Genomic DNA, 26469 nt, shown 5'->3' with positions numbered 1-26469 from the left:
TAACTCCGTAACTATCACGACATACATTTGAAAGTATATATATCTCTCTCTATATCTATCTATCTATCTATCTATCTATCTATCTATCTATCTATCTATCTATCTATCTATCTATATATATATATATATATATATATATATATATATATATATATATATATATATATATATATATACACATATATAAGCTCAAAGAGCCAGATGCCCAACGTTTCGATATGTTGTACATATCTTTCTCAAGGGAGCCTGTGTTTGAATCAAAACATTGGAGGTATTTATATTATTGGAGGTAATGATATTATATTATATATAATATGGATAGATAGATAGATAGATAGATAGATAGATAGATAGATAGATAGATAGATAGATAGATAGATATAGTTATAGTTGTAATGGAGGGGACAATGGCATTTAGATGGTTGTTAGTATTTAAAAAATATGACCAGTACACCCTTCTTAACACATATAAATTAATCAAATTCAGTGCATGACAAAACTGCTTGGCCGATATATCATGGAAGCCTAGTAGTGTGCTGCTCATGAACTTCGCAGTTTCAGTAGTAATTGAATACTACTCAGTGCAGCACAATCTTTCTGCATTATAAATGTTCAGGTAAATAATCACAACAGTGATATTTGACGGTGTTTGTTTTATTTTCCGTTAAAAAAGCGATGATTTTCGACTGTAACATGACGTCACGCATTTCGAAGCTGTTCCGAATGTAACTGTACGGTCTGGTGCTGTGCACGCCCCCCCCTGCCCGCGTGTGCACGACGTCACCGCGTGTGTTGATGTTCGGTTCCCTAGTCCCAGTCTTGGTCGTGGCGGGAAACTGACAGACTGCTGGCGGCCGGGTTTTATTAGTCATTTCTCAAAAGTCAGTCTGCATCATGGAAGTGGAAATGAAAGAGACTGGTGCCAGCGAGACGGAGGAGAGGCAGCCAAAGAAGGACTCGGCAAGCTCGGCGGCCGGGAAAGGGACGAGCGGCGCATATGAAATGCCATGGTGAGGCGAGAGCGCTGCCTGTGCTTCCTGGCATGTGCGCATGCTAGGCCACTGTATAAACACAACATTTTAAAAGCTGCTGGTGTCCTATTCTTTAATACGGTGCATGTGTTTTCAATATTCAGTTGTTTATTTGATTTTAAGTCATGGTTGCAATAGTATATATTAATATTTTGGATGTAATAAATTATATATTGTAACTAGACAGTGTTCCTGTGGCTACGGTGTTTTTAGGCACAATTCGGTATTTTAAACTACGGCATGCAATTATTCCTGTGTTGGTAAATTTTATATAAGCTGTGTGTAAAGTTTAGCGTTAACGGAACTGTGCTTCTTCATATGCGTCTGTACCTCTTGCACAACTTGAAAAAACGTGCATTTAATATAAAGCTACAGGCGTGTCTGCTAGATTTTAAATTAAATGTTATTTTATTGGAGTCTGTTAACTACATCCTCAGTATTTTAGCCACCTGTGCCTTAAATCTGTATTTAAAAGCAGGCTGTACTGCCTTTCCAGTTTGTTTACATGTCCCTATGTTTGAGAGACACGGGCCACTAGGTGAGCCACAGGCATGCTCTTGCTAGTACAAGTTGCAACAGTAAAAGGTTATAAATGAATTGCCTATTGCAGTATTTTTGTGACTGTGATAAGTAGTTGCATTTCACACACTGTAACACTTTCAACACATGCTTATAAATGGAACAGCCTTCACTATAACAAGAACTTAAAACCTGCAACACTTTAAATGAAAGAATATGATATATGTGTGCCTGTACTCTGTATGCAGTGTATGTCATTTAAACAGCAGTTAACCTGCATTTGTGCTTTTGTTACGATTAATATGTGCCGTGTTAATAAAACTGAACCATACACCGTTTTAATTATAGCCTTTAATTGTATGTTTCCTATAGGGTGGAAAAATACAGACCATTAAAGCTGAACGAAATAGTGGGGAATGAAGAGACAGTCAGCAGGCTAGCGGTAGGTACCAAAACCACCGTCTTCTCCAATAAATAGTGTTGAATATAATTATACGATAATGATGATCATTTCAATACTAAGAGCTGAACTTGTTTTGTTTTGTTTGTAGGTGTTTGCAAGAGAAGGCAATGTACCTAACATTATCATTGCAGTAAGTATTTACTACCAGACTATCAGCATTTGCACGACAAGCTGCCTGAAGAATAATGGTATCCTGTGATAACCACACTATAATCGCCTCTCATTAGCAGAACAGCATTCTCACAGCGCCCACCTGTAGTTTTGTCTTTTAGACTGTTTGTTAACCTGAGGAACAGCTGTATTTTTTCAGATTTATTTGCGTGTGTCAAGTTTGGGTGTTTTTAAAACTGTGAGTGTATCATTGATTTAATTCCGTTTGTTGATTAGCTGACCAGGGCTGTGTGTTTCTCAGGGTCCTCCAGGCACTGGTAAGACGACCAGTATCTTGTGTCTGGCCCGGGCGCTGCTGGGTCCTGCCATGAAGGATGCGGTTCTGGAACTCAATGCCTCCAATGACAGGTGATCACCTCTCTTGTCTCTGGGTATTTCAGCCTGGATGAACTGGCAGATAGTTACTCACTTACCGATCTAAAAAGCCAGTGGTCCTCATGAAACGGCCCTCTTTTGAGATCCAGTGCACAGACTGACTCCTGCTATCCCCATGTACACTGCACCCTTACTGCTATGTGTAGTTTTCAAACTCGCCTGTTGGACCGAGTTGAAAGGGATGAGTTCCCATGGAGGGGCTTTGTTCTTTTGGTGTTGAGTAGAATTCCTCTGCCTTGTTTTTACAGAGGTATTGACGTTGTAAGAAACAAAATCAAGATGTTTGCCCAGCAGAAGGTGACGCTGCCGAAAGGGCGACACAAGATCATCATCCTGGATGAAGCGGACAGGTAAGGGCTCTTGTGCTCTGTTTCAGATGCATTCTAGTAAGACGAGCTTTAATGGCTGTCTTGAGTTTAATCTTGCACATGCTGTATCCCTATCACAAAGAAAAGGTTGTGCACTAATCATATGTCCTGGGGCTCATAAAAGCAGAAGTTTTCACAATTTGTAAGATAAATAAGAAAAATTAACAAAGATTAAAGTGCTTTTGTTTTGTCTTTTGGGGTATTAAAACCAGGAGAATATGAGCACTATAAACACTAGAGGGCACTGCAGTGTTGAAAACACATTCTAATTAGTAGCTACCTCAAGGGTTCTGTTTTGAAGCAGTTGCAAAGAGAAAGATGGGGGGTGGGGGTTTCACAACGGGGCCCTTTGTCTCAAACCGCTTGTATTAAAATGACTGACTACTTCCTCTCTCTTCTGCACTGTGCCACTCTTGTGGTTTTAGCATGACAGATGGAGCCCAGCAAGCCCTCAGGAGAACAATGGAGATCTACTCTAAAACAACCCGCTTTGCATTAGCCTGTAATGCCTCGGACAAGATCATAGGTAAGAGTCATGCAGAGTGCACCTTACAGATACCTTGTGAGAAACAGCATTGCTTTATAACTCTGTAGTTTTAAGTTTTGCCTTTAGTCGTTAATAATGATTTTTGTCTGCCTTGCACATCAAACAAACCTGACCGACAGGACCATCACATGTGATGCGCATCAACTTGCATGTCTTGATAAGTGTTGTATTGCAACCATGTGTATCATTTACCCCCGGTGTGAAGAGGGGTCAGGCTAGTGCTCTCTTCGTTGCCGTCGCTTAATCCCTTGCCACAGAGATTGTTTGATCTGCGTGAAAACCCTCCCGTGCCTTTTCAGAGCCAATCCAGTCCCGCTGCGCAGTGCTGCGCTACACCAAGCTGACAGACGCGCAGGTCCTGGCCCGGCTCATGGAGGTTGTAGAGAAGGAGAAGGTGCAGAGCACTGATGATGGGCTGGAGGCCGTCATCTTCACAGCGCAGGGGGACATGAGACAGGTAAGCCAGTGGGGCTAGGACTACTGTCTGTTTGTGTGTGTTTTATTTATCTTTAACTAACTGGGATAGAGATGAGGAAAAACAATTTTCAAAGCCGTCCCAGCGATGCTGGCACATTGCAATCATCAATGATACAATACACAACAGTGAGTCACAAAAACACAATGTTCACATGATGTTGGCAGAAACTTATGCTGTAATATTTTTTAATTCGGTAGGAGTTGATGTTTTTAAATTCAAAATCAGTTTAGACTGATCACTACTCCTTATTCTAAGAAAAAGCTAAACTAATTGCTGCATTTTTTTGTGGTTGTAAGAATAACTTTTACATAAGGTTCATAGTTTATACCAACTCTGCCAGTGGCATTATCACAAGAGCATTGCACAGTAGGAAATCCAAGAGTAAGACGGTATAAAATCAGGTAGACCTGCAGGGATTAGTAGTAGTACGCACATCATCATGCTGTTATCTGTCTCTTTAAACAGGCATTGAACAATTTGCAGTCTACAAATTCTGGATTTGGCTATGTCAACAGTGACAATGTGTTTAAGGTAAGTTTGTAGCATTGTTCTATTTATTATTAGTAGTAGTCCCTGTAGTGAACAGTGAAAGAGGGGCTGGCTGGTATTTTGCAAGCACCAGACAGTGATGGAAGCACTCCCATTTGTATTTTATTTAGGTCTGTGATGAGCCTCACCCCCTACTCGTGAAAGAGATGATTCAACACTGTGTGAATGCTAATATCGACGAGGCTTACAAGGTGAGGGTTTCAATTAGAGCTGGGGCTGTTCTTGTATATTGGGATTGGGGAGGGGAATCTAACTACTGGATACAGTAATCATCTCATTGGTGTCAACGGTGGAAATTAGACTCCCACTGCATTGCAGTTTAAGCCATACCAGATTTTACATGGAGCCTGTGTATACACGGGCTGTAGGTAACCAGCCCAAAGTTAAACCTGGAAAGTAAAATTGCTCAACCTGTGATACAATAGGAGTTTATTTCCATCCCAGCACAGCGTTCTCATTGCTTATATTTAGGGCTTCTGATTTTTGGTTTTAACCAATAAAACGCCCCCGATACAGAAAAAATGTAATCAGTGTGTATCCTACAAACACCGGAAAAACACTGCCAATGGCTACTCAATTCACATTGACCCCTTTCCCTGTGGGGAAAAAAATAATTAAATAACCTTAAAAAAAAAAAAAAAAAACACGTTCCCAGTGCAGTTGGGCAATGTCCCTCCTCCCTGATTTGTATCTCGCATTGATTCGTTCTGAATACTTTAAACCCACCCCAGCTAATTCTTACATTTCTATTGGAGGATTGTACACGCTTGCGAGATTTAAAACGAGATTACATTTAGAAACAGAGCATTGTTCTTGCCTGTGAGAGTTCAAGTTATATTACAGTCTGATAGGGAGTATTTACAATACTTAGAATATGCCCGTGACCATAAGGATTTCGTTGTGTAAGACAGCAAAGGAAAGAAGGTACAATTGAATTGTGTAAGTACTGTCGTGTTACTATACATATTGAGTCAGAAAAAACTGAAAACAATTTCATACAGTATATAAAAAGCAAAAGTCCTGGGGAAAAAAAAAAAGATAAAAATAAGCTCCAAAAAATGAAAACTGAAAAACAGGACCATATTTTGTACATTCAAGTCCCCCCCCCCCCCACTGTATAAGCCCATGCTGAATATTGACGGCATGAGTATTTCCAGTACAATTAACAGAAGAACACCAGCCCAAACAGAGAGGGCTAAGTATAACTGCTTGTTTTTGTTTCTAGAAGGTTTGTAATGGTGGGACAATCTGATTATTAATACACCCCCACCTCCCCCTCCGCAGATTCTTGCCCATCTTTGGAAGCTGGGTTACTCCCCCGAAGATATCATCGGAAACATTTTCAGAGTTTGCAAAACCTTCCAGATGCCCGAATACCTTAAACTGGAGTTCATCAAGGTGAGGGAACAGCGCCATTAAACTGCAGGGCTCCTGGTTGTTTTAATGCTCTGATGTGAGTGTGTGTTTGTGTGAATGTTAGGGGGTAGGTGTATGTGATCCTTTTAGTAAGTATGGCCTGCATTTCACTGTTCAGACAGTTATTGCAAGGAATAAAGAACATTGGGCTTAATTTTATCAAGGTTTTTTGTGAAATAAAAAAAAAATTGCAGGTTACAAAACTAGTAATTGGCAACCTTTTAAAATATACAACCTTCAGTTAATAAGGGAAGTCTAATTATAGATGCTAAAATAGAAGAAACGATGTGATACTGAGAATAGAATCGTGATTTGAATAATTGTGTGTGCATCATAGAAAAATGAGTCACTGTGCCGCAAGAAGAACGAAATGAAGAAGTAATAAATAAGGGAAGAAGTGCCCTTATCCAGTCCAAGCCCAGCTTTGCTTCACAGAGGTGTCGAGAGCGGGTTGCTACACTGTATAGCATGGCTGCAGACAGCTGTCTCCCTTGCTCTTTACAGGAGATCGGCTACACCCATATGAGGGTGGCTGAAGGGGTGAACTCTCTGCTGCAGATGGCTGGACTCCTGGGAAGACTCTGTGCAAAGACAGCCTCCCCTGCAGCCAGCTAAACCAACCTTCCATCGAGTGCAGAGTCTACAGCATGCCCTGCCCCTCCCTGGGGTACAGCCAGACACATCCCTCCCTACATTTACATGGCAAAAATGTTCCAAATATGAGTAGTCCAAGCAATCGGTTCACATGCAAGTGCAAGTTAATAAACTTTTTTTTTTTATTTTGCATACAGTACTAGCTTTGGGCAATTGCCTTTACAAGCATCTACTCAGAAAAAATGTATTAATGTTATTTTGAAGACTAGGGGACTAGCTATCATATCTCTGTTTGGAACACTGGTAGTCCGAGTCAGTCAATATTGTTTGAAAGTATGCATGGTGTTTTGTTTTAGCATTTTTTTCTAAATGCTGCGGATGTAGGTCACGTTCACTTACCGTTTCATGATACTGTCTCCTGTAAAGCGTTGCCAGGGAGGTTTGTACGATAACGACACACTTCGGAGCATTCTGAATATTACGTGCATGGAAATGTAGTGGTTAAGGCCAGCCTGGTGTTTTCAAAACAGATTAGATACACTGAACCTAGATGTTTTGAGTATTTCCACGGTGAGAGAATTGAACAGAAATACTGTGTATGCTTTGGGGGCCCACCACTTCTTCCATGCGACAATGGTTTTTTTCTCATTGTACAGGGTGATTAGAAAATAAGTTTACCACATGAACACACCATATCATTGATGTGGTAAACTTACTTTATAATCACCCTGTTTATTAATTTGGGGAGGGGGTATAATATATATATATATATATATATATATATATATATATATATATATATATATATATAGGCACTGCTGGTTGTGATGAATTTCCTGAGTGATTTTATTCAATCGTTTATCCCATTTTCTTTTTGTTGTAAATAGCTTATCTTTTGTAATAAAGAAACAGTTTCATCATAAAAGCTTTTTGTTTAGTTTTTTTTTTTCCTAATTTTAAAATTAATGTGGTACAATATGAAAACAGATGGCAGAACATTTGATAATAAAAAGAAGAAACATGTTATGGCACCCTCAGCCAACATCGTACATACAACTGTATAAAACAACACGGGGACGGAACTGCAGTATTAAGATAAATAGCCCCATTGTGTAAAATATGTAAAATCCTATTTTAATGAAGCAGCTTCATAGTTTATAGGTTATTCTGGATACACTGTGGTGGCTAGGTCATGCAGTGGCTTCATTCACAGCCATGTCACCTCTGGATACCTGGGTTTGAATTTGTTGGTTTAGTTAAACAGGTTTTCAGATTTCCATTGTGGTCCGTTTTATCCTTCCTCCACAGTGTAGACTCATCCCCAGCAGGTCTTGGGACCCCGTCTTTAAAACATGAACCTCTCTCTGCCAGCAGCATTACCAAGAGCAACTGGATGGAAGCTGTGCTGCATGTGTTTCACTGTCTTAAGTGAGGGTTGGTGTACAAATTCCAAACCCACTTCACAAGCGTAGCGCAACGGCATGATAAGGGGGAAGTGTTGAGAAACAACAGCTCGTTGCCAGCCGTTTCCAATGTGATGCAACAGCTGCAAGTGGCAAACTGTTACATAACACATTGTTGTCCCAATTCTCACACTGATCTTGTCCGGTGGTCATGGATTAAGCAACATGAAGCCCTTTGTTCACCTGGATCAGGAGCTAGTGGAGTTCTCTCTCATTTTCTGTGACTGGGCTTCGGTCCAGGTGCTCTCGCAAGATGGGCTGGGATAGCCTAACGAGAAAGAAAGTCTAGTTCATGTAAAAAGGAGAATCAGGTGAAGACTTCTCTGTCTATTGCAACTGCTGATTATGAATGTCTTTGCTAGCTAGTACCCTGTTAAAACCTAAAGGGAATTTGGAGTTAACCCAGTTAAATCTCCTTTGCAGAGTTAATTCTCCTCTATCAAAAGTACTGCTCTTCGATTAGAGCAGTCAATGACATATGTTGCACTGTATCTGTACAGAAAGGTTACCCCAAGATTAGTTTACTGACCTTACTGATTACAGTGCAGGATTAACCCACGATGTCATGACTACACAATCACCAGGACCTTACCTGGGCTTTTCCAGCGACTGGACACGCGTTGATGTAATCTGATTCTTCACAGTCGGGAGGAGTTTCATGCATTTCTTAATTAAAATAAGAAGTTTTGAGCATAACAAGAATAAAATATGCAACTAAAATGTTATATATATATATATATATATATATATATATATATATATATATATATATTTTATAACATGTAAAAATCTAATAGAACTATGGCAATGGTGTAAAACCAGAGGCAGGACCAGTTGAATTCTCCTCCTCAGATTCTGTATCAATTGAAAGTGATGTAGACAGTTTAAAAGTCATACACTCATAGCTTTATAAGTGCTAGGAGATTGTAGATGAATACTGTCAATACTGATATAAGCTTTCCACAGTTTGAACCCCCTAAAATCACATCAACAAGAAAAATAAAAAAAACCTTACTTTTTTCTTTTGCCAAGGCACCAAGATATTCCGCGTTCTCATAATCCTGTGATTCCACTGAAATCAGAATGAAATGTGCATGCCGTCACTCCTACACAACATGGCCTTGAGTGAACATCAGTACAGAAAAGTAAAATAAAAATACCAATCGGGAATCCGCTGTGATAGAAGCCCTAGCAGAACCACAAGCAGATGACACCACAGCGTGTAAAGTACGCGGCACAGAGGTCCTGATAGTGTATTGGTCCAGAATATGAAAATGTTTCCACTGTGTTACCAGTCTAACACTGGCAGCCACAAGACTACCACAAAATAAGGTCATCCTGTTGGTAATCAAAGATGTCGTGTGATTGAGTCGAGCTGCTACAGCCTGTAATTGCTGGGAAACTGGCCTTGCTTTCTGGTAATTCACAAGATCAGCACAGACCTGACTGTATTGCACATAACTATCACACATGTGCTCAAAGCAGCTCTTAGGTCCTGATGATGATGTTATGGATAAGGGAAGATAACTGAAAACTCCTGCACACCCCAAGGTCCACCTCGGAGTTCAATCACAAGTATCTAAAGGCTTAATCACCAAGGCAAGAAACAAAGCTTTCCATAGCTCTCATTAGCATAGCAACATACCGAGCAATAGAAAAAAGGGTTTAAGCTTGGGCTATGATGCATTTATTAAGAGGCTATATGTAAATACAATTATATATTGGAGCAACAGAACTAGGAACTTAAAAAGGAGGTAGAAAGGTGAAAAATACTTTTACAAAAATGAACAGTAATTTGAAGCTGTTGCCTGTATATTCTTCTGTTCGATTGAAATGCCTACCTGATTCCAGACTGCTTTTTCTATGCATGGTGTTGCAGGCAAACACATTTTCATAATCGTCAACTAAAGAAAGAAAAACATGAAGAGACTGGGTTATATAATCCGTAACTGCTAAATATAGACATACAAATAATTTCAATGACAAAAGTTCAGACTAAAAAGACATTTGCAGTGTATTGAATGTGTTTCTTTTAGTGTTTCTTAATTTAGCACGGTTGAGTGTTTTTGAGTTTTGGATGAAAGTATGTAAATAGCACCCTCTGACAATGATAGAAAACAACATTCACTTTGTCAGATCAGTTCACGAGTGAAAACCATTTGCTGTGCAACGACAAGAGCCTTTGCAATTAATTCAAGTCAGAGCGCCTTGGAACCAGAGAACACTTTTGGTTTCTAGATTTGAACTTCACGGCTTCGCTATTTAAAATACCAATGTAGCAGGGTTTACTTCACAAAGTGACAAGTGACAACAATTTGTCCCCCTTTCACTTTATTTCCACTGACGTATTAATGAAGGTGATCAGCCAATGTCAAACCCCGACCCTGCGCGCGTGTGTCTCGCTTTAAAGGACGGTGGATGTGTGTTTGCTGGTCTTCAGAGGGGGAGGATGACCTTTCTAGCACTCAAAACCCAAAGGATGTCACCTGATCACACCTCCTTTCTTTCCTCTGTATTTAGCTGCAGTATTTTGCACACAAAAAAACCCCATAAAAGAAAGCGTTCAGAGAGCTAGGCGGCAGTGGGTTAATGCACTAGCTTTTCACCCCAAGAGGACTGGGTTCAAACCCGGCTCACTGCAAGGTAAAAGAGTGGTCGAGCACCTCACAATTAGGAACAAGGGCACTGGGCACCTCTGCAAGCAGTTACAAAAAATGAGGCCAAGGATTGGAGGGCACCATAATTGCATCACTTTATTTTAAAGCTTCAATATTATTATTATTTAATAACAACTGTAAGGTTCTTTGCCCAACACGCCTAATGATGCATTTCTCAAATAATTATGCTCATACATCTATTAATAGCCTCTGTGTGGGTGTTTTAAACAATTTAGGGGAACAGTCTGCAATTGTTTTGTTCCACACGATTATGAAGGCGTAAACACATTTAACAAGTTGTAAGTCACAAACATTCAAACAAAACATGCGTCTTTTGGACACGGCAAGCTCGAACATCTCGCAGAAGAACAGAGAAGTACACTGCAACAGAGTGGACAAGTAACATGCATGCACTCCCCTCACAGACCACAGTTACTTTCTCCCTTGGAAGGGGTAGATGCTGTAGCGCATTACTTACCATTTTCATAGGGCGATGTTTCAATAGGAGCCCTGCAAAAGTTACACATGATAAATATTAGGAATAAGTTCAGATTGGGAAATGCTTTACAATCGACAGTTTCGTTATTAAATACGTAACTAATACACATTTCCTGGCCTGTATCTGCCACTTTATTTTAAGGAAACAGGATACAGGATATATTGTAATGTTGCAGCCTACCCATTAGAATTACTCATTCCAAATGTTCTTCAATGTCAGTGCTATGGTTCTGTGCTTAGGGGTTGCTACCATGTTACAAGCTACTGGTAGAATTGTACCACAGTTGTAAAATGCTCATGTTTGTATACGCTATACCAGTGGTATGAACACACAACACATTTCATTTTCTATTTGTAAGAAGCCACCCCACCGCCCATTAAACTTCCCGTGACATCGACGCCTCATTCGCCTTCTCACATCCGCTGTGCCGCGTGTTTAAAAGCTGCCCTCTCTGCTTCAAAGGGTTACTGGCTCACGTACACATTTTCCACTTAGTAGCTAATCTTCAAAAGGACTTTACAAACCCTCTATCTTAATGTTTTATTTAACTGGGGGTCCTTTCATTTTCCAGACCTTGTCCTAATACCTGTGGGCAGTGAAAGTTGATATATTGTGCGATAGCCAGATAGAAGGATCTTCACCCATGTAATACAATGATGATAGTGCGGAAAACTTGCAAAAAGGACTTTTGAATGTTATTATGCCAAGGGTTTCAATTTAGACAAAGTTGAAGTTAAATCTGAATTTCATAAAACCCAGGTTAACAAGATGTTTCTTTTTTATCATGAAAACTCAATACTTACACATACGTTGGTTCACAGTTGTCATTCACAACTAAAAAGAATAAGAAACACATTAATGATGTCATATGTCCACTTTAATGCATCTCTGAAAATGTGACACACGTGATACAGTAAGTACACAACAGGATCAGCCCAATAAAAGGCAGAGTGCTATACTGTCCAGAAGGGAAGTACAGCCTAAATACAGCCGATGTTTAAATTATGATTGTGTTATTAGAGACAGTTACTGTAACTGTTTCAGAGCTGCTACAGGAATCTGTGTGGCAGGTACTGTGCTGGTTTGAGTTACAGAAATTGAAATTGTTTGTGTTAAATATGTCAGGGCTGGAGTTAGAATCCCCTCCCTGATAAAACAGGTGTCGAATGTGGCCGGGTGTTCATTCGTTTATTGATTATCAGTTAACCCCGGCCACCTGCTATAAAGAGTAGCTGGGAAGAGCGGTCCTTCGTTCTTTTCACCGCCAGGCTTGTCATCGAGAGAAGCCTCATGACTGGGTTTAACCAGGGTGAGTGAAATGTAAACATCCGTGTGCCTGCTGTTTGCCAGCGGATAACCCACACCCCTTCCTACAGGCTGACAGAAGAGTTTACATGCTCTACCAAGCTCGGGGGCATGAAAGACAAGGACAAAAAAAAAAAAAGACAAGAAAGAAAAGAAAAGAAGTGACTTACCGATGACTATGTTTTCATAGTTTGGCTGCTCATCTACTGGGGAGATAAAACAGGCAATTTAGAGTAGGGTGCCCCCCACAGAACATTGTGACCTTCACAAGCCGATTCACTGGGAAAACGCCTGCTTACTGGCGTAGTTTACTGGAGCGCTCTTCTTCATTGTGAAACTGAAAATCCAGTCATTTTATTAAACTGCTTGTTCCCAATTTCCGGTCGTCACTCATTTCAGTTTGCAGCAGCCAAGGGGTGGAATGAGTTATAACAGTTCATATCTGAGGCTGCTTTTAGTCATAGGGTCGATTCGTTGCAAACTGTACCTGCTAAGTTGCTGCTATGTTTTATGTTTTACGATTGATAACACTATGTAACACAATTTTTGTTCCTGGGTAGTAAGTGTTATTTCCTAATTGCTTATGCCTCAAAAGTATAGAAAATGGCTATTATTCCCCACAAACTTTGCTTTTGTGACCAGGACAGTGATATTTTGAAATTTACCTATTTCCAATGAGAAAACGGGCGAATTTGTGTCTTTTCGTTCACATAGTCAGAAAAAAACAACATATGAATCCAAATTAACATGTATTTATACTAAAGTAATACAAAAATGACTACAAAAGATTTAGAAGTGAGTAGTTTTTCGAGATTTACGATTATACTGTAAATCACTTTCACGAATCAGCCCCCAAATGTAGTCTCCCATCATGTTCGCAGTGTGGAGTAGTGGTTAGGGCTCTGGACTCCTGACCGGAGGGTCGTGGGTTCAATCCCAGGTGGGAGACACTGCTGCTGTACCCTTGAGCAAGGTACTTTACCTAGATTGCTCCAGTAAAAACCCAACTGTATAAATGGGTAATTGAATGTAAAAATAATATTATATCTTGTCACAATTGTAAGTCGCCCTGGATAAGGGCGTCTGCTAAGAAATAAATAATAATAATAATAATAATAATAATAATAATAATAATAATAATAATAATACTGTCCTTGGTAGCAGCGTTCAAAGTCCAGTATATCCTGGTGGAAGCACTCGCCTTGCTCCTCCGAGTACGCTCCCATGTTCTCCTTGAATTTATCAAGATGAGCATAAAGGATATGGACTTTGAGGGACATCCTACAGCCCATTGTGCCGTAGTTCTTCACCAGAGTCTCAACCAGCTCCACATAGTTTTCGGCCTTGTGATTGCCCAGGAAGCCCCGAACCACTGCGACAAAGCTGTTCTAAGCCGCTTTCTCCTTACTAGTGAGCTTCTTGGGGAATTCATTGCACTCCAGGATCTTCTTTATCTGTGTTCCGACGAAGACACCGGCTTTGACCTTTGCCTCAGACAGCTTAGGGAAGAAGTCTTGAATGTACTTGAAGGCTGCCGACTCCTTATCTAGAGCTCTGACAAATTATTTCATAAGGCCCAATTTGATGTGCAGTGGTGGCATCAGCACCTTCCAGGGGTCCACCAGTGGCTCCCACTTGACGTTGTTCCTCCCCACAGAGAACTCGGTCCGCTGTGGCCAGTCCCGCCTGTGGTAGTGCGCCTTGGTGTCCCTGCTGTCCCAAAGGCAAAGATAGCAGGGAAACTTGGTAAAACCGCCTTGGAGACCCATCAGGAATGCCACCATTTTGAAGTCTCCTATGACCTTGATGCCATCTCAGAAAAATGCAGATATGTATCCACTTAGGCAGCTGGAACTAAACTGAACTGGTGGGCTTAAGGCCCTGTATTTATACTACTATTTATATTACTGGAAAGTTCTAGAAAGTTCTAGAAGTTACTCCAAGTTTACTCAGCACTGAATCTACCTGGAATGTTCTGGAAAATAGGTACATTTCAAAATATCACTGTCCTGGTCACAAAAGCAAAGTCTGTGGGGAATAATAGCCATTTTCTATACTTTTGAGGCATAAGCAATTAGGAAATAACACTTACTACCCAGGAACCAAAAAAAAAAAAAAAAATGTTAAACGGTGGTATGTGTTTATGTTGTTTGCTGTGGGGGTGTGAGCCTCTTGCCAGGTCGTCAGTGTAAATGAGAATTTGTTCTCAATTGCCTCATCTGGATAAAGGTTGTGATTGGTTGATTGATTGATTAACTGGTTACGTACTGGAAAAGGCAAAGGTAATATAGGTCATTTTCATTGGAAAGGCTTGCTTATATGTGGGGTTTGACAACACTAATTGTGTTGAAAGTTCTGATTTGAAGTAATCCTGTTTATGGTCTCTCCAGGACAAAGTGCTGGGATTGATATAATACCCGGGCAGATCAGGGGCTGCCATTTCTTGACTAAACTCATTCTCAAGGAAGCTGGGGTCCAAATGAAAACAACAATCGAAATCTGAAATCATTTCAGACATTTTCCATTTGTAAATAAGTGGTTATAAAACACCTGTAGGTGGCAGTATAGTTTGAACTACAGACACGCAGCTCCATCCTGAATTTCAGCAGCACACCACTGGATTGGAATGTAAACAAAGACACATTCAAAACTAGTCCTGGTAAGCATGTTATCCCACTTAAGTGCAATAACACAAGTGAACTAACTAAAGTTTTGGTTTAAGTGTGAAGTGGTTAAATGGTGATTGGAAAAGTGTGGAATGTGGCCAGGTGGTGATTGACCAATCAATCAATCAATCAATCAACCAACCAACCCCTGGCGACATGGTATACCAGCCTTGCCTAGGACGCAACGCCACACCATGCTTGTGGTATCAATATATTTCAGATTCATATATATTTCAGATTCCTATTGTTGTTTTGATTTGGACCCCAAATTCCTTGAGAATGAGTTTAGTCAAAAAATGCCAGTTCCCGATCTGCCCGGGTATTATTTAAATTCCAACACATTTCGTCCTGGAGAGGCGAGCACCAAGGCTGCAGAGTGACAGACTGAGCTCAAGGTTCTATAAAGACGGTTGCAAAGAGGCGGTTAACAGGGTCTGAAACGAATCCGCGTGGAAGCAAAGTCTGTTGAAAATCAAAGTAAAGATCTGCCTGGTAAAATAATCCCAAAATGAATTGCTTTAAATGTACAAATGGTAACATTTGTAGTGCTCTGTCTTTAAATATACATTGTGGGATAAACAGAACATTGAATGATCATTCGTGGGATATGGTTTTTATTTGCTTTAAGAGGATGTCCTTACATAAACCACTCGCCCCTATATAGCTCCAGTATGAGGCCATCCTCCTGCTGAGAAAAAAAACAACTATACCCACAAACGACTCTGCAATATCCTCTGCAATATATTGGGGTGTTTTATAGGTTAAAACCGAAAATCAGAAGTCCAACTGCTAACCAACGCCTCGCTCACACTGGCTATACGATTTGGATTTGAATGAAATGTGTGTGCTTCAGATTCTCACAAATAATAAATCAGAAAACAGAGCTCACCTCCTCCATTGTGTAGTTCTGAAGCGGATGCAGCCCTGCAGTAACAGAAATGGTGTATTTCATATTACTCCCAAGGAAAAGCAAGGTACAGCCACATACAGAGGTAAAACAGCAGGGGTGCACAGCCAACGCATTGCAAAGCATCGGCCAGCAATTCAAGAGTAAGCTGTGCTTTATACCCGAACCATTGCCACGATTCTGATTAATTCCTCTACACTTAAATGCTGTGCTTTCTCTTTGATCTGTTAGGCCAGGCACAGGCTAGATAACCCAAAACATCTTAACCCTGCCCAAGCATTTCTGAAATGAAAACAGCTACTTTATATGAAAAATTCTGGCTTGTGAGGCTGGATTTCAAAAAGAATAATAGAGGGTTGGCTAAGCATTGTGGATACAGGAATGGGCACTACAGGGTTAATAGTAATAAGATCTAGTCTATAAAATCAGCAGCAATACAGAAAGATGACTGGCTGGCACTTAACACGAGTATATGGATGGCAACTAGGACAGAGGAGCAGCTTGTGAACTAAAATGCCTTGCAACCAAAATAAACAAAGTCTATATCCTGATTACATCTCTGCGAGTTATAAAAGACCCAACAGCTGTGGTCATCTATACCAGAAGTCCTCTGGTTTCACACTTACTGCACAGTAACTATCGCTCAGTGAGGCCCAGAAGGTTTACTGACACACGAGGGGGAATAAAGAAACGTGGTCTTTTCCCAGCTTGCACAGCGGTTAATGCAAACAGGAAAGCGGCTGTAGTTATGAGGCCTGTTCCCTTGCTAAGTTACTTACTGTGCAGGTGAAGGCGGGGTCTCTCTCGTCATCTGATTGGGTCTTGTCACTTTGAAAGACAGGAAAGGTGAAGAGTCAGTGTGACTGCAGACTGGGCGGGGGACTGCTAGCATGTCTGGAGGGGGCTCAGCTCTGTACAGGGCTGGTGAACTCAAACACTCCTTTTTTTTCATTTTACCTCCAGTAAGGCACATTTGCATTCATATAATAAATGGACCCTCCTAATTTTCACAACCTCCCCAACGTATATCTTAAGACAGCTAAACTTCTAACGTTGATGAAGGCATTACCAGAAACATTGGTCTAGAACCATATATTTCTTATTGGTTTCTTTTCTTCATTAAGCCCTTTAATTATGTAAACATACTTTAAATTTAAAAAAAAAAAGTTGAAATAATTATTCCCATCTTGCCATTAATATAACACACAAAGTTAAATCACAGTAGCAGTTCTACAAATGGCTGACAGCGAGAGCTTTGCTTTTTTGATAATGGATCTTCAATGGTAAAGCCCTGGCATGAGCGACCGTAATAGTGCGACCACAGTGCTAACAGTGCATATTAGACAGAGGAGGCTGTGTGGTCCAGTGGTTAAAGAAAAGGGCCTGTAACCAGAAGGTCCCCGGTTCAAATACCACCTCAGCCACTGACTCATTGTGTGACCCTGAGCAAGTCACTTAACCTCCTTGTGCTCCGTCTTTCGGGTGAGACGTAATTGTAAGTGACTCTGCAGCTGATATATAGTTCACACACCCTAGTCTCTGTAAGTCGCCGTGGATAAAGGAGTCTGCTAAATAAACAAATAATAATAATATGCATGCTTCAGACTGCAGTGCTAACAGTGCATATCAGACAGTGTGATATGCATGCTTCAGACCGCAGTGCTAACAGTGTAAATCAGAAAGTGTGATATGCATGCTTCAGCTCTTTGCCAGATTATGTCAGACTACACATACACTGGTTTCAAAAGAGATCACATTGCTACACATGTTTCAGCAGCATTCGAAGCTTAGACATAGGATGTGGGTACGTCTGTAGGTCTGATAATGTGTGACATTATATTTAGGACCAGCATTTCTTTGTAATTGTAAGACGTATGTAGCAGTACTAAAAAAGAAACAGTAATAATTATGAATGTGCTATAAGAAATAAAATATTCAGCAATGCAGATTTGTCAAATCGCACCCGGTGTACAGGTGCTATCCTGTGCATGGAACACTACAGCACAGCATTAGCGGCTGGTTTCACAAAACCCAAATTGTCTAGCGGCCAGGTAATTATTCTGCACTGTGGCCTATGTAAGCGTAATTACTCAACACACACAAATAATTTGCTGCAATCATGATAATGAGGGATGCAATGAGCGCTGCCTGTGCAGCGGGGTATTTAGCGGCCGCACTAACAGTCCAGAGGTGAGGGGAGTTATGAGTGCAGAGAGCAGTAGGAGCTGTATGAGATTTGTGGAGCACGAAAATCAAAGCAAACAAAATAATATGTCAGAGGAAGGGCAGCAAAGTCCTCCTGGTGCATGGAAAAGAAAAAAAACATTTTTCTGAGGAGGAGCTGAGAGTCCTTACGGCTATTTGGAAAAGCCAACATCAGTTATGCTACCAAAGAGGCCACATGGTCCTCTATAGTGGAGAAAGTCAATGCCATCGGTGTTACCAGGAGGACAGTCAACCAGGTGATGAAAAGGTGAAATTCAGCTATTAGGTCTAGGATGACCTGCGGAGTGAGACGATAACGCCTTACCACCGCATCCTCCGGCTTGACCCTGGGTTTGAATATGCAGGGTCTTCTCCGTCTTGCCCTTCTCCTCAAAGGTTTTCCTGCCTCTTCAACAAGAGCCAAGCGTCGCCGCATCAGGAAGTGTCCACAGCAGCCATCCTGAGGCCAATGACAGGCCTCTTCAGGTGTGTGGTTTCATACAGCTCAATTACTCGCTTCTACAATGGTTTGTAAGAGGAGGTGCAATGTTTTTGGAGAGTCAGCAATTGCCCAAGTGCAAGGCAAAATCCTTACATCTCATTGTAATGTCTGTGCAGCTTAGTATTCCAGATCCTGGCTCTTTTCTTCATTTAAATACATTTCAATATCATTTAAATGGATTAATGATGGCAAAGTGCTAATTTGTATCCTGCTCACCTGTTTTGGATCTGACTACAGTAAATCTCTGACCTTCACTATAAAAAAAAGAGAAAAACAAGATTGTAAAACAAATAATGTATTATCAAAATATTACTTTTGAAATTCTGCATAAATTCTTATTTATATCCTCAATCTTATACAGCTGGTTTTACAGACCCTGTGTTCAAGATTAGTGGTAATCGGGGGTCTGTGGATCAGTCCATAAACGTCCTTCCTCTCAGTCAAAGTGTAGGTAAAGGCCAACAGCTGAAGGATTTTAATAGCAATGTTATTGCATTTGTATGTATGGATGTATGTTTTACTTACGGTAAATGCTCTTCGTAAACTGTGTTTTCTTCCTGTATTATTTCTGTAAGATAAGAGGCAATGGGGTCCCTTTTAATGATCGAAAAAGTGGCGGATCTAAAATGCACACTTTACTACATGCAATAGAAATGCAGTGATGTTAATAAGCAGGTCAGTAGACCTCCCTGGAGTAAAACGCCAGCTGGATTAACTGAAATACAAATATCCGTTTCAAATGAAATACAGAAGATAGAGAGATACTCACTGGATTTCGGCCAGCAGCAGATACACTTTACCAATATGACCACAAGGGGGAGTAGTGAGGCAAGGGCCAAGAACACCTCCTGCTGCTTCATCACTGTACTGATCCCTGTGGGGGTAAAACAGAAGCAGATCCAAATACTGCCACGGCTCAGAGAATTCAATAAGGCAGTTTGTGCATCAAGGTTATGCATGAGAGACTCTTTCGCGTAACATTTAAAAACACCAGGAAGGCTGCCATTCAGAGCAGTTGAATAAAGCGCAAGGTTTTAACACACAATGAACAAAGCATTTCTGTGTCTGTGTTTTTTCCATTTTATTTAATTACTGAGACCGGCAGACAGAAAGGCTTATTTTGCTAGATTTTTGGTAAAATTACCATATTGTCAACATCTTTTGCCCTGTGACATGAAACTTTTTATTCCGCTTGCAAATGACAGAGTTTGCAAAGAACAGTTTTAACCGTCTTCAAAGCCACATGCAGCATTGTGCTGGATCTCACCGGCGTCCCTTTTTACTTGCGTAATAATAATAATAAAATAAATAAATAAAGAAATAAATAAAAACAAACGACTCAGACACACGAGTGACTCGGTCACTAACATTCTATATTTCGTTTCATGATCAATGATAGCAAGTTGAGATTTTTTTGCGCCCGGGTGCAAATACCTCTGAAACGCACACGATGTAGCTTTTTAAAAGAGCTTTTTGAAAGTTTATTTGAATCTATTAACATTTAGGTTTTTGTACAAAACGCAACGTTGTCAGTAACAAACCTGTCTGGGACCGCTCACTTCACAATATTTCACACATGTTAGTGCCAACAGCTATGGCCAAACGTTTTGCATCGCCCTATAGAATTAAGCAATTTTGCTTCACAAAGCCAAATACAACCTGCTGAAATGTTACATTAACACATTGAATTAAATACCTCTTTGTAGTGACAATAATGGAAACAGTTAACATTTCGAAATCGAACATGAAATACTGTACCACGACTATGCCTTCCGGTAGATATATTGCGATTTCATGTTGTAGTTTCTTTGGTTACACGATGTTAAATACAAAATTCGAAATTATGTTCATATAGTTTAGCCTTTTAAATTAAAATGATGTCTCAATCATAAAATTCTAGGTGATGGAATACAACTTTGGCGATAACTGTGCACTCTCATGGTAACTAATTACCTTTGTGTTTAAAAAAACAAAACAAAAAAAAACAGTTTAGTTTCATCAGTCTTTTTAATCTCTTGGCAGTCTTCCTTTTAAATATTTCGAAAGAGGGTTTGGAGTTTCACTAATCTTAGAGAATGTTTAATTTTAAATACAGTGCGAGGTAAAGTTTGGCGATTGATTTGCAACGACCTGGAAACTACGTCTTTTGAATCCCAAGTAAAACGTGCACTTTTTGTGAAAAGAAAATGGTTATCCCTCCATAGTTTACCCTTTTGTTGGTATACCAGAACACTCTACTGTTCTGCTCAGGGCTGATCAGAGTTTCCATGTAATACACTAAACTAACGCCTCCAACGCACTGCTCTAAACTCCACAACCCTGCAATCTCAACGATAAAACATTCCTCTCTTTAACACTTAAAAACATTACAAAATAACATTCAAGTTCAACCTCTGTCCATCGCTCAGGAAGCAAAACAGAGATCTGTGTCATTGTTGACGACACATTGCTCCATGCTGAAGCTGTGCTGGATTTCAGTTCTGCTTTCTTCAGGCACAGCCTAGAAAAAGGAAACGGGTTTTGACAAGACGCAAGCCATGCACCAGAATCTCTGTGGCCTAGCCTAAAACACTGTATTGGGACACCTTATAGTTCTAAAACACATGCACTGTGTTTTTGTGAAACTAAAAAAAGATAATTGTTAAGGTAGCATTGCAAAGTGCATGTAGGAGCTCTTATGAAATCCAGCTGAGGCTTTTCCCAGAGGGGTATCCCAAAGCTTTCTGAAGTGCATGGTAACGGCTGAAGAACATTTTAATAAACCTTGCTTGGAGGCAGCATGGTCTGGAAGCGGGTATCATTTCAAATTCAGACCTGGAAGCCTTCCCTTAAATTAAAGAAGACACACACACACACACACACACACCCCACAGATCCGCTGCAAGTCACCCTGCTTTCATAATCACTTTAGTGTGGGAAATTTGAGACAATTACTACTACTCCGAAGCACTGAAATTGAGGAGAAATCAATGATATTTTAGTATTAAAAATGAATAACCAGTTTTGAAAAAAGAGATCCAGCATAGAGTGATGTACTTTTACAACAGGGTCCCTGCTCCACCTCGAGCGCAGTGATAATGCAGAGCTCGGTTCAAATTGCTGGCTATGATTTAAAAGCACTACATTGCATAACACGTGTATATTCGATTTGTTTAATATCTCTACAGCAATTTGTACACGATAACGTGCTTATCTGTATGAGAGGCAGGAAACTGACACAAGTGGAAGACAGCTATCTGGAACCCACATGAATCTAGTCAGCCCCCTAGACAGTCTCTGTGCACGTGTGCGTATATGTATGTACAGATATAGATAGATAGAGTCGATATAGACTGATGAGAGGCGGCAATTGTAATGCTCCGTTTATAGTTCAAAATTGAAACCAAGTAATAAAACCAGACAATCCTTTCTTGAGAAGTCTTTCTTTTTGTGTTGCAAGACATGTTGACTTTTATAAATATAAAATGTCACATTGTAAAATACAAATAAGCACAAGTTTTTTTTTTAACAAAACAATCCTAGTGCCAACGTCTCATTTTTACCAGGGGGTTCACCGCAGTTATTAATATAAGCCTTCACACAACCCTTATGAAAGTTTACCAGGGTACATTTACACTGTAGTTTTCCGGTAGTTATGCTGTGCATGAGCATGTTTTACCAAACCTCTCTGAGCTTTACAATGCTTTATTACACTTGACTTTTACAGTGGGTAGCTTTTATAAGGGAATTAGCTAATAAACAGTTTCAAAAACATAACTGCGTAGGAAAAAAAGATATCTGGGTCGGGTTCGAGGACATTCAACAACTGGCATGTGTGTTCACAGTCTTGTGTTCCTAAAACTATTATATTTGGAGTTTAGTATTTATTGTAGGGTTAAATCGCAGTGTTAGCTTTGCAGAATGTAACCCAGTTAAAGTCACAGACAAAAGTACTGGCAGCCTCCGTTAATATAAGATCATTCAAGAAAACATGTTAAACACAAGAATTTAGTGAACATTAGCTACTAATAATTAATATGACAAAAGACTAAAATACAGAATTTCTGATCAAATATTTATAAAAAAAACAAAAGCATATATTTCAAATATTTGTTCAAAAATATTGGCAACCTTACATTAAAGGTTTGTAAAAAAAATATGCAATGAAATAATTAAAATGTATTACTTGACTGAACACCATTACACAGTTATTGATCTGCATTATAAAGTCAATAGCCAGAAAAAGAGGTCATTATTTCCAACGTCTTTTGAAGAAGAACGTTTTGGCAACAGATGATGGTCAAGACAAAGGAGTTGGATTCACGTTTGAGAAAAGCACTCGTAGGAAAACTACAACAAAGGAAAAGGCTACAGAACAGCATCAAAGAAATATAGCATGCCAAAATCCACAGTCAGAGCAATAATCACGAAGCACCACAGAACAAACTCAGATTCAGCTTGGAGGTTTATCTTCCAACACGACAACAACCCAAAGCATACAGCGAAGTCAACTCTGGAATTAGTAGAAATGCTTTGGACTGATCTGTGTATCCAATCCATCCGAGCTGAAGGAAATATGCAAACCAGAATGGGCCCAGATTTCCCCGACAAGATGTAACATACTGGTCAAGAATTATCACAAACGTCTGAAAGCCGTAATAAAAGCAAAAGGAAACATTGGTGAATATGGTGAGCATACGTGGCGTGAATGCTCTTTCTAATTATTTTTATTCCGATTCAAAATGTTCAGTTAATGCAAGCACAGCATAACGTATTATTTCAGAGTACAAAAGTCACCTAATAAGACTATTTAGGCGAACATGATGCGGTTTGCAAACTTCACAATTCTTCTATAGAAGCATCTGGCAACTCAGCTGTGGTTTTGAGGCCCCAGTTGTTCTGTCTTCACACCCACTATACAGTTCTACCCCTCATCAAGCATTGTATTTTTCAAATACTTCTTCATGCAGGTTCTAACAAATTATTCTTGCACAAACACACAGAACATTGTGTGTGAATGAGTATTGCTCGTGCAAGCACCGAGTTGTACCATCACACAACCACATTCAGTTTTACACCGAAACAGAATTCATCGAAGCCTGGTTGCTCTGTGCACTCTCCAATCGTATTATTTATTGAAATTGTGAAATTAAAAGAAATAAGTGAATTTCCTTTTCTGTGCAGTATGTACGGCCTGGATCATTTACCTGTAAAATGGGTGTTGTTTAACACGGAGTTGAATGGCTGTGCCCCAGACTGAAGGTGCAACATTGGTAGAAGCTGTATCGACCACAACAGTGCGCAGGAAGTATGGCTGCATGGATTATATAAAATGAGTTTTTGATGGTGCCTTGTTTTAAGAAACTTTGAAAAATGTAGAACGTAGTGGGCACCCGAGTGGCGCATCCGGCAAAGGCACTCCACCCGGAGTGCGCTCTGTACCTTGGAGATCACCAGTTCCAATTCAGGCTATGCCACTGCCCACCGTCACCGGGAGTTCCCAGGGGCAGCGCGGGGAGGGGTTAGGTCGGCACGAGAATCCTTGGCACACACCATCGAATATTACTTTGTGATACATAGAGGGCTGCTTGCCTTCAGACTATTAATTACAGATTTCCAGGTTTTTAAATATTTGTGAAACTTTTAAAAATCGGTTAAACTGATGTGTCAACATTGACTATTTTTGTCCGTCAGTCGGCTTGAACATTTTAATTTCTCGAAAATCTAAATATTTGTCAATTGATAGTTGGCAATTAAGCCGGCATATATGAGACCTTCCAGAATTAGTAAAACTTCAATACTAATGAATTTAGAAATGCTAAAATAAACGTAATAAATACGACAAATATTTCAAAATCAAATAGCGTTAGCCAAAGCGTTTTACAGATTTAACTTCAGAAATTAAATTAACTACAACATAGCTTAACAAGAAAAATCATTACACTCTCATTTGGGGTATGGAAATGTAGTCATTTTTTAAACGTAAATGTAATCTCTAAAACAAACTAATAACTATACCTCTGTCATTGAAGTTATATATATATATATATATATATATATATATATATATATATATATATATATATATAAATTCAGCGCTGTTGAGTGTTTGATAGTTATGGATGAAATATAATAACTATATTTAACATGACTTACTATTTTGGTTGTTACAACATAAACTGTCCATTTGTGTCTTACTGGTATGCCTAAATGTACAATTGTCTGAAATATTGACTTGTGCGTCACGACTTTCAAACATTTTGCAAAGAGCATTGAGAAGACTGGTCTATTCAATTGATTAAAATAGGAAGCAGATCTAAATACATCCTAGTTGCAAATATACAAAGTAACTCTTCAATAACAACCCTGACACAGGCATTAGGCGAAATATCTGTCTTCCTGTCTTACCCTACGAATACAATTTAATTATGGCGGTACTATTATTAGAACGGCTTTTAAAGGGATATAATCGAGTAAATCACCTTTAACATCAGTTATCTTTATTTAAGTCATAGACTACTGCTAAAAAAGCAACTGCAGTCCAAAACAGTTTCACGAATATAAAACTATTTAATCCATGAAAACTGTCATTAAAAAATGCTGAATAAGTTTTGCAGTTTGCTTTATACTCATCCATTTCAGCTTGCAAATACATTAGATGAATACATAGATGGTTCGTGGTTCTAAATTGGAAATCAATACATCTGTATGAGCTTTCAGTATCACAAGTTTTTGAAGCATGTGTTCAGACATCGACACTATTAAACTCTTTTGACGAGCCAGTTTCTTTAGTGTTACGGAACGATCTTACGGTACAGTACAGACACACAGCAGCGTAGCATAATTGAACACCTGTCTCTGCATTGTTTAATGAAATCCAGACTTACCTTTATAAGATTAAGGCTTTTAACGTGGCTCACGGGGTTTGGCAGGCAGCACCTCGGTAATGAGCCGCTATGCCAGAAACCTCTATTCAGCAGTTCACACGCCCTTTTGTGGAGGAAGAACGGTCAGCGCTGGTTACCTGAACTGTCGCAGCCTTCAGCGGTCCTTCCACATACTACCAGACTGCAGTGAAAAAGCGAGCTTCTCAAGCGCAGACAGAGCGCCGCGGCGCTCAAAGGCTTCCTGTTGCTAACTGAACAATATCACCACATCCGCCACAAACACGACTGGACACGAGGGGCAAGCCCACTCTTCAATGCGACAGAAGCCAACTCAATTCAGAGCTACAAAACAACAGATATCTGATTTAAACTCCTTTAATAGTCTTGCTGCAGCAGTGCACAGCATATACACAACAAACAAAGCGGGCATCGAGTGCGGAGTCTTAAACACAACTCTGATTTTGTTGGACCGCTTCTGAAATCGTCTTACCTTGGAATCTACAATGGAGTGCTTTTGAATTTGTGGACAAATTACATTTCAGCTGGACTTCAGTAATATTCAGACGCAAAATTAAACTGTGCAGAGCCAAGTGTTGACATGCACCACAAAAAGGTAAACCACAGTGTAACTGATAACCATTTGATCGAGTCATGTTGCATTTAACTTTTGAGCCACAGAACGGCGTGAAGAATCTATGCAAAAGTGCCCCCCCTAGTGTTTACTTACAGAACGACACACTCAGAACTAATGCAGGATTACATGCAGTTCATTCCATGTCATTACTGCGAGGATTGAGTGAACTGAAGGAACACATCAAGAGGCATGACTATGGGCTATGCTGCTGGAAAAATTTGATAAATCACAAACATTTCCTTGGTTGACAAAAT

The 26469-nt window shown here is 39.9% G+C and overlaps 2 protein-coding genes across 3 annotated transcripts; one reads left to right on the top strand and one right to left on the bottom strand.

Annotated features, from left to right (window-relative positions):
• Positions 1–758: 758 nt before the first annotated feature.
• On the top strand, positions 759–7436 carry LOC117429097 (replication factor C subunit 2). Its single transcript, XM_034048277.3, has 11 exons — positions 759–1010; positions 1923–1992; positions 2102–2143; positions 2426–2532; positions 2808–2909; positions 3353–3453; positions 3774–3931; positions 4418–4483; positions 4612–4692; positions 5786–5899; positions 6422–7436. Exons 1-11 carry the CDS (start codon positions 895–897, stop codon positions 6530–6532), a joined length of 1068 nt encoding a protein of 355 aa, XP_033904168.1. The 5' UTR covers positions 759–894; the 3' UTR covers positions 6533–7436.
• LOC117429098 (uncharacterized) lies at positions 7424–26405 on the bottom strand. Of its 2 annotated transcripts, none has more exons than XM_058998249.1 (13): positions 25582–26405; positions 19485–19589; positions 19241–19283; positions 18932–18969; positions 16788–16836; positions 15991–16025; positions 12606–12641; positions 11934–11964; positions 11110–11141; positions 9816–9878; positions 8990–9046; positions 8567–8640; positions 7424–8242 (listed from the first exon to the last, which is right to left on the bottom strand). In XM_058998249.1, exons 2-13 carry the CDS (start codon positions 19573–19575, stop codon positions 8186–8188), a joined length of 606 nt encoding a protein of 201 aa, XP_058854232.1. In that variant the 5' UTR covers positions 19576–19589; positions 25582–26405; the 3' UTR covers positions 7424–8185. The 2 variants fall into 2 exon arrangements, with proteins under 2 accessions (XP_058854232.1, XP_058854231.1); XM_058998248.1 differs by lacking the exon at positions 25582–26405 and adding an exon at positions 21107–21171.
• Positions 26406–26469: the final 64 nt, after the last annotated feature.

The sequence above is a fragment of the Acipenser ruthenus genome, chromosome 24, assembly GCF_902713425.1.
Source record: "Acipenser ruthenus chromosome 24, fAciRut3.2 maternal haplotype, whole genome shotgun sequence".
NCBI lineage: Eukaryota > Metazoa > Chordata > Actinopteri > Acipenseriformes > Acipenseridae > Acipenser > Acipenser ruthenus.
Note: the sequence above shows the minus strand (reverse complement) of the source record. Positions and strands in the feature narration are given on the sequence as shown.